Raw genomic sequence first — 12,365 nt, 5'->3', positions numbered from 1 at the left:
AAACAACTATTTACAACATGTGCAAACTGTGAACTGAAGGTTTTATAATGTTGAGTTAAACCTTTAAACACAGCACAGGTCCTCAGACTCACCGTCCCTCACCTGTATGACACAACAGAGCAGGTGAGACAGCACACAGCTCGTCCCTCACCTGTATGACACAACAGAGCAGGTGAGACAGCACACAGCTCGTCCCTCACCTGTATGATACGACTGTGTCTGCTCCTTTTAACCCTTTGATGTGAGGAGACGCCCACAGCAGTGCACAGACCTCATTACCAAACCACGTGCTGCTCACAGCTGCTTTTTTTTTTTTTTTTTTTTTCCTACTTGTCTGCATTGGTCTTCATAGCTTAGCGCCACTAAAGGGTGTAAGCTTCTTGTGATGATTGATGCACTGTTAATCTTGCAGTCAAGTATTTTATACCCATAATGCATGGTTGCCCCCGCTCACAGCTGCTTTTTAATTACTGCTTGAAAAACAATTGTTTTGCTCAATAAAATCAACTTCTTTCATCGTCATCGTCATCTTCATGTGGATGTTGTTATCTAATAACACACGTCAGAGTTCAGTCACAGTAAGTCTGCAGGTTTATCCAATTACTGCTGCCTGCACCCCGACCATCATCATCCTCACTGTGACCTCGTCACATGTCCACGTTTGGTCATGGACTTTCCACGTCCACATGTGACGTCCAAGGTACCCTGGGTGTGTTGGTTGTTGACGTTCTGGGATGGTTTACAATCTTACAGAAGTGAACACCGGCCTCCTGGGTGAAAGTCGGTGGTTGTTGGACCCTCCCACCTGCCCTACTCCACTTTAACTTTCGCTGTTGTCCTGCCACGTTTCCCTGATTCTGCCGGGCACCGTTGAACAATGATGGTGACGTGGCTTTTGACCTTGGTGTCTGACACCCGAAGTCACTGACCAAGCGCCAGTATTCGATGACTTCAGAGTGAGACTGGTTTCAATTTTAGGCCATAATCAAGAGCACGATCACAGTCTGCACCCTGATCAAGGACAGCAGGACCTCATCTGTGCCCAGGGTCAAACACAGACACTGCTGAGTCTGTCTTGATCTTCACAGCAGCAGCAGCAGCAGCAGCAGCAGTCCAGCTGAGTGTGTTGGATGGTTGGTGTTAGAAAATGGAGGGACGATGCCATCCATAACATTTGTGCTCTGCTCTGTTTTCTGCTTGAAACACGTGAAGAATTTTGTTGAACCGTGTGCACTCACATGAAGGAAACATGTCAGTATGCACATGTGTGATCACTGAGAGCTCTAACAGGACACTGATCTGACATCAGAGCTCTACTAAACAGATGTAGTTAACCTGTTAACTTAGGTTCGGGAGCAGAACCACGCCTCAACCACACCTAATCACCTGCCAAGCCTACTTATGCTGGATCAACCCATCCTACCCTGTTTGTCTCAAGATTTCTCGAGCTCAGACAGACCGTGCGTCTCGCCTGTAAAGATTGTCCAAACCTTACCTACCATGGATCCAGTACTGCAGATCTACACGACCGATTCAGACAACGATCCGTTCGACAATCTGTTCAACACCGGTCCATCAGACTCGCAGCAGCAACCAGACCGCAGCCAAACATGCCGGTGTAGACGCTCTGCCAATGAGATCTCTCCGACTCCGACTCAGACCGCGGGGGTCCGCAGATCTCAGGCCTCCTCTCCTCCTTCAGCGAGGACCAGACACTGCGGGCACGGGCATAGGAGCCAGCTCCAACACGGCACACCCGCTCTTCCGGCTTCCTCACCTGTGCCACCAACTGCCGATGTCGTCAGGTGTGACATCACAGAGCCGTCACTGCCTCAGCCACAGCCTGCATCATCAGCGCCCTCTGGTGGGGGCCAGGTTGTATGTCCCCCTGTGCCTGCTCCCTCTGTTCCTGAATTCTCTCAGATGATTTCAGCTTTCTTTTCATCCCTGTCTTCGCAGGCTTCACAAAATTCCGGTGCACATACATCCTTTCATCTCATCATCCCTTCCTCTACCCTTCCTTCAGCCGTTGCCAGAAACACGGCTTCTGCTCCTTCTATTTTAACTCACACTGCTCTGATATTCTTGATAAGATTGCTCCTTTAAAGCCTCGAACTATCCCCGCAGCTAATCCCACTCCCTGGCTGAACGACGACATCCACTGCCTTCGTCGTAAATGTCGGTGAAAAGACTCCCTGGACCCGGAGCTTTCTCAGTTCATTTTTCTTTCTAGGTAAATACAAATAAATATGGTGAATCTGCCAAAGTGAACCCAGCAGATACCTGCCACCTGACCACGCCCACCTTACCTGCTGGGTAAGGGCGGAGACTATAAATTGTTTGTTCACCCCTCAGTTCATCCTTTGCACTCCCTGCCAGCACATGTATCCTGATTTGTGTGCGTCTTCAAGTTAGCGTGAGTGGTCAGTTCATCACTTTGATTGTTTCCTTTGTATGCCTTTTGTGGTGGCTTTGCTGACATGTGCTCTGCTACCCTACTCTCTTTGTTCCCAGACATGTGCCAGGAGCCATGTAAGATTGTTTGTCGCTTGACCATTTTACTGTTTAGTTGTGGATTGTATATTCACCCATACTTATTTGTTGTTTATTGTTTAATTGACCACTCCGTTGTTTGTTTGTAATTATATTGTCTCTTTGTTTATCCTTTTTCTGATGCAGCACACGAAAATAAGCTGTGACAACGACAGAAAGATCAAATCAAAGATAAATAAAAGCTACTGGTGTTGCATTGAAACCTGCCTTCTCCCTTGCCTAATTCCATCATTCCACTCCTTGCCATTGACGTCTTCTGACCGAGACTCTGTTTGCTCACCACACACTCACTCTCCCCGAACCACATCACCCCTACAGTTCCTTCAGTCGGAGAGCTGAGCGCTTGTGGAAATCAAGCAAGCTTCATGTACATCGTCTTTATTTTAAAGAACTGTTAGCTGAATTCAGTTCTGTTGTTAGGGTGGCCAGAGCCTCTTATTTTAAAAATCTCATCATCTCCAACAAGAGAAATCCCAGGGTCATTTTTGACACTATAAGTAGCATTACTGGTGCGCAACCGCCTGCTCTACCTGTGTCCTCTGATGAGGACTGTAGCAATTTTTTAATGTATTTTGTGAATAAGGTTGCCAGTGTCAAGGCCAGTATAACACCCTCCTCCTCCTCCCTTCCTGATCTTCCCAAACAACAGTCAATTATTGACAATTTCTCACCTGTCTCCTTACAAGACTTAGCAGATCTTGTGTGCACTATGAAGATCTCTTCTAGTCCGCTGGATATCCTGCCCACAACTTTGCTGAAAAATGTTTTCAGCACTATTGGTCCATCTCTGCTCTCCATAATCAATAGCTCACTGGTTTCTGGTCGTGTCCCGTCCCATTTCAAGCAAGCGGTTGTTCAGCCGCTTCTCAAAAAGCCCAATCTGGACCCCGATGTTCTTAGTAACTACCGGCCCATTTCCAAGCTGCCCTTTGTATCTAAGATTCTAGAAAAAGCAGTTGCAAACCAGTTAGTGACAGCGTTGAACAGTTACAATATCTTAGATAAATTTCAGTCTGGTTATCGTCAGTTACATTCCACAGAAACTGCTCTTCTCAGGGTCTCCAATGACATCATGATGGCCTCCGTTGCCGGTAAATCCACTATCCTGGTTCTGCTCGATCTCAGTGCAGCCTTTGACACTGTTGATCACCACATCCTTTTAGACAGGCTGAGGGACAGGGTAGGAATCTCAGGGACCGCTCTTCATTGGTTTAAATCCTATCTGTCTGATCGATCCTTTTCTGTGGCTGTTGGCCCTCATAAATCAGAGTTTGTCCCCCTTTCTTGCGGGGTGCCCCAAGGTTCAGTGCTTGGGCCTATCCTCTTTACGCTATACATGCTCCCTCTCAGAGATGTCATCAGCAATTTTGAAGGTATCTCATACCATATGTATGCAGATGACCTCCAGTTATATTTTTCTTTTAACCCTGATAGGACTGATGGAATTGACTCACTGTACGATTGTATGAATGTAATTAAGGACTGGATGTCTTCTAACTCCCTTCAGTTGAACGCAGCTAAAACTGAGATTTTAATTATTGCACCTGACGCCTCAGCATCTAAAGTGGCCAGCTGCTTAGGGTCCCTCAGTGCAAATGTGTGCCCCAAGTTGAGAAACCTTGGGGTCACATTTGATCAGGCCATGCTCTTCGATGACCACATCAAAACTGTCACTCGCTCCTGCTTTTTCCACCTCAAAAACATTTCCAAACTCAGATCCATGTTAACTTATTCCAAGCTAGAAATGATCATCCATGCTTTTATTTCCTCACGTCTGGATTACTGTAATTCTCTTTTCACCTGTCTCAATAAAACTTTATTAGAGCGCCTCCAGCTGGTCCAGAACGCTGCCGCCAGGCTTCTGTCCAGATCTCATAAGTTCACTCACATGACTCCAGTCCTGGCATCCTTGCACTGGCTCCCTGTTAATTTCAGGATCCAGCACAAGATTCTAACCATCACTTACAGAGCCGTCCATGGTCAAGCTCCTGCATACTTGACGGATTCTGGTGTCCTTTCACTGTCCTGTCAGGTCACTGCGGTCCACTGAAGGCCACCTACTTACTGTCCCTCACACAAGACTAAAGACGAAAGGTGATAGAGCCTTTAAGGCTGTTGCACCGAAATGGTGGAATGCACTACCTCATGAGTGAGAGCGGCCTCTTCCATGGACATTTTTAAAAAGCAGTTAAAAACACATCTGTTTAGGCATGCGTTCCATTAATTGTCCATTGTATCATCTCTGTATTTCGCTGCACTTTACTTTTTATTTGTTTTTGTGTGTTTTGCATTGTTTCTGTTATTGTATTTTTTGTATTTTATCTTGTGAAGCACTTTGTGAGTCCTCTCTGTGAGAAGTGCTATATAAATAAATTTACTTACTTACTTCTGCTCCTCTTTTTTCAGCAATAGACAACGCAGCAACAGGAGAGCCTCAGTCAGCAACTCAAGGGGTCCCACCACAGACTAACCAACTTGGTGATCTCCAGCCTCTTCCTTCACTTCCAACTGGTCTATCCTTTCACGTCCATCTTCCTCACACAACACCCCAGTCTTTAACTGCCTGTCACCTGCCGCACCCCCACCTCCCATCATTCCTAGGCCCGCTAACATACGTCCTTCAGTCAATGTCCCCATGCCAAAGGGGGTCGACAAACGAGGAAGGCCGATCCTCTACCAGGGTGGCAGGATGGTGTGCAACAATTTCAACCACCTGGGCTGCGCTCTTTCCAACTGCCGCCTCCTGCATGTCTGCTCCTTCTGCAGCAGTGCGCATGCCAGGAGCACCTGCCCCCACAATCCAACCACAGCTGCAGACCAACTCGTACAGCACCTCAGCACCCCCGTTCAGGTAAATGTCCTTGCCACCGCTCTACAAAACCATCCTGATAGACAGCTTGTTCATTTTCTCATAGATGGCTTCACACATGGTTTTCATCCCAGTATGGCAGTTCTCCCTGACACTTCCCATATCTGTCACAACCTCCAGTCTGCTCTTGCAGAACCTCACACTGTCGACACCCTGTCGGCTAAAGAGGTCGAAGAAGGATTCACAATAGGCCCGTTCGATATTCCTTCTTTTCCACTGTTCTGCATCAGCCCAATAAGTGTTGCCACTCGCAAATACTCTGGAAGAAAGAGGCTAATTATGGACCTGTCTTCCCCACACGGCTCACACATTCCAAGCATCAACAGTGTCATTCCCAGTCTGGATTTCTCCATGCAATACGCAACCATCGACCATGCCATCACCCTCATTCAGCTAGCAGGATGTGGAGCTTGGCTTTCTAAAGCAGACATCACCAGCGCATTCAAAGTTTTGCCCATTCATCCTGACTTCTGGCGTTTTTTTGGCGTTTGCTGGAGGGGGGCATATTATTTTTCTGTGCGCCTTATCTTTGGCTGCAAAAGCAGTCCTAAGATCTTCGATTCTCTTTCAGAAGCCCTATGCTGGATCCTCACTAACAACCACAGGCTCCCTGACATTCTCCATCTTCTCGACGATTTTCTCATCGTCACTCCACCACCCTCACCCCCTCGCCACGGGCTCAATACGCTCACTAAAGCTTTCTCTGAACTTGGCGTTCAGAGAAAACATCAGGACCTGGCACTTCCATTGAGTTCCTAGGTATCACCCTGGACTCAATTTCCTTCCAAGCATCTCTGCCCTTGGAGAAAATACAGCACATCTCTCTGCTTCTGTCAAACTACCCTCTAGCAGACAGATGCACCAGCTGTTAGCCCTCCTTGGCCATCTCAATTATGCTATCCGCATAATCCCTCAAGCTAAATCCTTCTTGTCCATCCTTTTGTCTAAGACTGCTGCCATTCCCTCTCTCCACGATAGGCTCATTCTAGACGATGCCTGCAAAATGGATTCTCACATTACTATGTTAATAAAAGGCCTGCGCAAACAGGAACCGGCTCTCCCAGCTAGGCGCTTGCCACTCACTTCAGACCTTCTCAGCCTCTGCATTCTTTCCCTTCATTCAGGCTACATATCTCCTATGGTTGACCTAACCCTAGAATCCATGTTTCTGCTGGCTTTTTTCGGATTCCTGAGGTGCTCTGAATTTGCCCCGACTTCATCCGTCTATAATCCTTCTCATCACCCCAGTCTATCTGACATAACCATCCACACTGCTGACTCACTCATATTCACGCTCTGAAGGAGCAAAACAGATCAGCTGGGAGTTTCTTTCCCTATCTACTTATTCCGCCTCGAATCCTACCTCAGCCCATACGAGTCACTGACCAAATACATCAGCTCCAGGTATGCTGCCAAGGCATCACGTCAACACCCACTCTTTCTCACTGAAACAGGAAAAATGGCCAACTGATTCTGGTTCCAGAAACACTTACACCAAGTCCTACGCATTTCAGGCGTATCTCTAGAACTCTATTCTAGCCACTCCTTCCGCATCGGCGCAGCATCCATAGCAGCCAGACTAGGCATCTCAGACCAAAACATTCAGGTCCTAGGCCGCTGGTCATCCCAAGCATATTGCTCCTACATCTGCAACAATCTTAACGATCTCCGTCAAGCTCATGTTCAAATCAGTTCAATTTAAATCTGACTCTTTTGGGGGCCAGTGATCAGCTCAGGTGGATATATACGCCTGAGACGGAAACTCCACACTGAGTCTCCCTCCGCCCGGTCTTCAATACATCCTCCCAGACCAGCCTAACAGATGACATCTTCCCTCTACCTCACCCACATCCATCCATCTATTCTCAACATTCAGTAACTCCTGTATTCCATTAAACCTTTAAACGACATATTGTTGTGGCGTGGTTCTTGCTAGTGAACCAGTGTTTAGAGAATGTGTGTGTGTGTGTGTGTGTGAATGTGAGGTGATGAGGTCAGACTGCTGTGGTGGGCGTCCCCCTGACTTTACAAGGTTAAAAGAAGCAGACTGAGTGTGTCAGCTCAGGTGGGAGGGAGTCACAGTAAACACATCAGTGTTGATGCATCTAATGTCACAGCCTGTGTTACCCTGACTTTAGATCAGGTAAGCTGTGTGTGTGTGTCATGTGTTTTCCTTCACTAACATGAAGTTCAACTTGTTAAAGGTTCACAGAGCTGTGAGGAAATGTCCTTCAATGACTGCAGTGTGTTCATCCACTGACGTGTGTTACTGAGAGTCTGATGAGCTGACAGGAGGATCATGATCAACTCCACACACTTCTCATATTTCACACTTGCTGCCTACTCTGACACCGGGCTCTTCAAATACTTATACTTCATCATTGTGATGATTTTATACATGATGATTATCTGTGCCAACCTCCTGCTGATTGTGGTTATCTGTGTGAACAGAAGCTTACATGAACCTATGTACATGTTTCTGTGCAGCCTGTTTGTAAATGAACTGTATGGTAGTACAGGGTTGTTTCCATTGCTGCTGCTTCAGATCCTCTCTGACATTCACACTGTCTCTGCTTCAGCTTGTTTCCTGCAGATTTTCTGTCTGTACTCTTACGGAGGAATCGAGTTTTTTAACTTAGCCATCATGTCTTATGACAGATATCTGGCCATCTGTTATCCTCTGCAGTATAACACACGTATGACGTCCAATAAGATCGTTGTGCTCACTGCTCTGATGTGGATTTACCCTCTGCTTATCAATGCTTTGATCGTGGCTGGTCTGACGTTCCCTTTACAGCTGTGTGGGAACATCATTAACAAAGTGTACTGTGACAACTATTATGTCATTAAACTGGCGTGCTCTGACACAAGACTCAATAACATCTTTGGACTCACTCACATGTTCACAGTCATCTTGGGTCTTATACTTTTGATTATCTACACGTACATCAGGATCCTTAAAGTCTGTTTCTCTGGCTCTAAACAGACGAGACAGAAAGCTCTCAGCACCTGCACACCTCACCTCGCCTCTCTGCTCAACTTCTCCATCGGCTGCTTCTTTGAAATCGTGCAGAGCAGGTTTAATATGAACAATTTACCAAATATATTACGTATTTTTTTATCACTCTACTGGCTCACATGTCAGCCGCTCATCAACCCTTTACTGTACGGACTGAAAATGACCAAAATACGTGTTTTATTTAGAAATATGCTCTTTAGGGGAAAAACGGTAACTGACAATAATATCAGATAAAATTATTATCAACTGTCAAGATTCATTTTCTTTGGATTTTCTTCTGTTCATCAAATTATTTTAGTGTTTTTATTGTTTTAATATTAAGAACCTTTAAACTGCATTTAAGAATCGTCGTATCATTGTTATTAATCTGAAGCAGGCACATTTCCTGTCACCAGATGTCCTCAGACTTTCCCTCCTCTCCACTCACCTCCTCCTCCTCCTCCTGCTGCAGATAGCAGATATGTATCATGTCACATTTAATCAGCTCCAAAGTTGCCGTGCGCCTCATGTCTTTGTTTTCAAGGCACCAAACCCTGAACCTGACCCCGACTCAGAGCCCATACCTCTACCTGTCTACCTGCACTGTCCCTGTCCACTTCCTGCTGTCCCCTGGACCTCATTCTTCTGTGTGGACACTTTGGACTTGTCTCTGTGCCCATGAGTTTCTGTGTCTTTGATTTCGGTGAATAAATCATTGAAGTGTCTCCGTCTGCCTCGACTCTTCTTCCTGCTGTCGTCTGTTCAGCAGTCGGACACCAGCAGAAGACTGTCCACCTCCTGAGCTCATCTTTACACTTTATATTTCAGTTTTATATCCTGTTTATAACTCTGTATACATGTGTTTATTAGACTTGTTGTTGTGCATATTCATTTGATCACATTTACTATGTTTTAATACATTCTGTGTATTTACTGTAACGACTTGTTATATTTGATCCCTGGACTTTAACAGGCACCACTTTATGTCTTAGATGCTCCTCATGTCTCGACATGGCTGATTTTCTTTTATATACACATTTCAGTGCATTGTCAGTTTTTAAATAAATAACTTCCAGCTTTGAAAGTTTTGAGTGGTCCTCAGGCTGCGACCTGAACTGAGTGCAGTCACAAACCAGCTGAGAACATGAGATAAACAAACACACTTATCTGAGACAGTCAGACTATAAGATGCAGCTGAAAGATGGTTTGTTGTATGAACCATTTGTAAATTCTGAGCATGAACTTCCAGCTTAAAATGTAATTTGTTAAAGAACAGACTCCCCTCAGTGTGTGTCAATGCACAGTGTGAAGCGCCAACTGTGAGAGCTCAGATTGTTTGATATATCCTATAGTTACACCTCAGTTATAACAAGACACACTATATCTGAAATAATAATCAGTCTTATAATGAAGCTGGATGCTTTCTCTGCACCACCTCTGGCTACGCCTGTCAGTTTCAGCTAATTTTGCTTTCGGTAACTGACACCCATTACCGACAACTAACCAGTTAAAAAAATGCAAAATGATGTGAAATACGCTTTAGTCCGGCGCTTCCTTATCTCAGTGAGCTCTACAGCATTTGAAGCGCTGTCCTTTAATGTTTTGTGTTGTAAATGTTTACCCTTTATCTTTTTCTGTCTCTCTCTCTCTCTCTCTCTCTCTCACACACGCACACACACACACACACACACACACACACACGCTGCTGCAGCACAACGCTCTAGGCTGGCTCAGCTGATCGGTGCTCAAAGCGCCACAAAACAGGTTACAAAAATCCTCAAACTGTGAACTTCATTTTTTTCCTACACAGTGCAGCCAAATAGAGTTTAGACTTCCACATGTGCACCACTGTTCTGTAACATTCACTGTTGGGATATGAAAGGAAAAATAGGGAGAGAAGAGGGTCTTTCTCTGCCCACATTATTATGGTGGCACATTTCAGAGTTTTCAGGATTGGCAAGATCTCGGCCATGATGTGCCCGTACTCATCTTGTAGCTCTGGGGTCCTGGCGTCTGGTAATTTAGTGATCGCCCAATCAGACAAAACAGCTGTCACAGCCCATCTCTGCTCCACCAACCTCTCCAACATGTCGTAAACAGAGTTCCACCGTGTTGTTGTTGCCTGGAGCAGAGTGTGCTGTGGCAGTTGCATCTGGGCCTGTTTTGTTTTGAGTCCCATGGTGGCGGTGTGGCAGTGGTGAAAGTGCTTTACCAGCTTCGCTGCAGCAACCATTACGCCACTGATGTATGCGCTGAAGCCGTCATTGATAGTGAGCTGCTGCGTGTGTGCGACGCATGGCACAGAGTCCCAGGGAACACGCGCTGGGGAGTTAGCTGCCACAATGTTCCTGGCATTGTCATGAACGCAGGCCACCACACGGCCGTTGAGTAGGTTAGGCTATTACTGCAACACACACGCAGTGTGTTTGTATGCAAATTAGCCGACATACATAACCGGTCAAAAACATTCTCTGCGACTAACCGATTAACAGTTAACCGATAACATCCCTAGCTCTGGTCATTTTTTGGGGTGAGGCCTCTCGGCCTGCAGCGGGGCATCAAGGCCAAAAGTTGAAAATGTGGTTTTGATTTCACTTAAATTGACTAATCATTTCAAAAACATTAATAAAAACAGTGTAACACTGTTAGAGAAGTAAAAACAACAATCTTTATCAGAAGAATAATCTATTTCAGAATGTTATTAAGACTTTTAAAATAAGTTTCAACATGTTGTGGACGCAGACTGATGAGGTACACGAGTACGGTGACTTGTTTTTACATCACGTGTGTTTCTGTGAGTAGATCAGGAGCCAGAGCCTTCAGCTATCAGGCTCCTCTCCTGTGGAATCATCTTCCTGTTACGGTCCGGGAGGCAGACACCGTCTCCACATTTAAGACTAGACTTAAGACTTTCCTCTTTGATAAAGCTTATAGTTAGGGCTGGCTCAGGCTTGCCCTGTACCAGCCCCTAGTTAGGCTGACTTAGGCCTAGTCTGCCGGAGGACCCCCTATAATACACCGGGCACCTTCTCTCCTTTTCTCTCTCTCTCTCTCTCTCTCTCTCTCTCTCTCTCTCTCTCTCTCTCTCTCTCTCTCTCCATGTGCAAACGTTCATGTCCCATAACTGCATATCACTAACTTGGTCTCTTCCCTGGAACTTTTGTGCTTCCTTGTCTCGCAGGTTCTCTTGGATCACGGTTGCGCCTGGATTTTGGGTCGTGGCAGATGCCTACTGCTATTCTAATTATTATTTATTTATTTATTTAATTATTAACCTTTATTTAACCAGGAAGATCCCATTGAGATTAACAACCTCTTTTTCAAGGGAGACCTGGCCAAGATAGGCAGCAGCAAGTATGAAACACAGTTACAAATTACACAGATAAAACACAAACAAATAGTATTGAATTTACAAGCAGATTATGAAAAACAAGTACATGTAGTGGAGTCGGCCTCAAGTATTCTTAGTTTCGATTTAAAGGCGCTCAAAGAAATTAACCCTGTTAGTTTCCAGTCATTTTGCAACACATTCCATGCTGAAGGTGCAGAGCAGACAAAAGCCTTTTTACCCAATTCAGTACGGGCATATGGAACAGAAAGCAACAAGTAGTCTTGCGAACGAAAGGAGTAAGGACCAGCACTTCTCTGTGCAATTAAGGAACAAATGTAGGAAGGCAGTAGACCAAGCAATGCCTTATATATAAAAGTATACCAATGACTGAGCCTTCGGGTGGCCAGAGCAGCCCATCCAACCCGAGAGTATAACTCACAGTGGTGTGTCAATGGTTTACAATTCGTAATGAACCTCAGAGAAGCATGGTAGACAGCGTCAACCATATGAAGACATTTAGCAGACGCATTCATATATAAAAGATCTCCATAATCCAACACTGGTAAAAAGGTAGCAGCAACAAGTCGCTTTTTTGCATTAAAAGAAAAACATAG

The 12,365-nt window shown here is 45.4% G+C and overlaps 1 protein-coding gene across 1 annotated transcript; it reads left to right on the top strand.

Moving 5' to 3' along the window:
* The first annotated feature begins 7,538 nt into the window (after window positions 1-7,538).
* On the top strand, window positions 7,539-12,365 carry LOC117259260 (olfactory receptor 4E2-like). Its single transcript, XM_078166805.1, has 2 exons — window positions 7,539-8,613; window positions 12,322-12,365. Exons 1-2 carry the CDS (start codon window positions 7,722-7,724, stop codon window positions 12,363-12,365), a joined length of 936 nt encoding a protein of 311 aa, XP_078022931.1. The 5' UTR covers window positions 7,539-7,721.

The sequence above is a fragment of the Epinephelus lanceolatus genome, chromosome 4, assembly GCF_041903045.1.
Source record: "Epinephelus lanceolatus isolate andai-2023 chromosome 4, ASM4190304v1, whole genome shotgun sequence".
NCBI lineage: Eukaryota > Metazoa > Chordata > Actinopteri > Perciformes > Serranidae > Epinephelus > Epinephelus lanceolatus.
The sequence above is the reverse complement of the archived record's forward strand: the minus strand, read 5'-3'. Positions and strand labels throughout refer to the sequence as shown.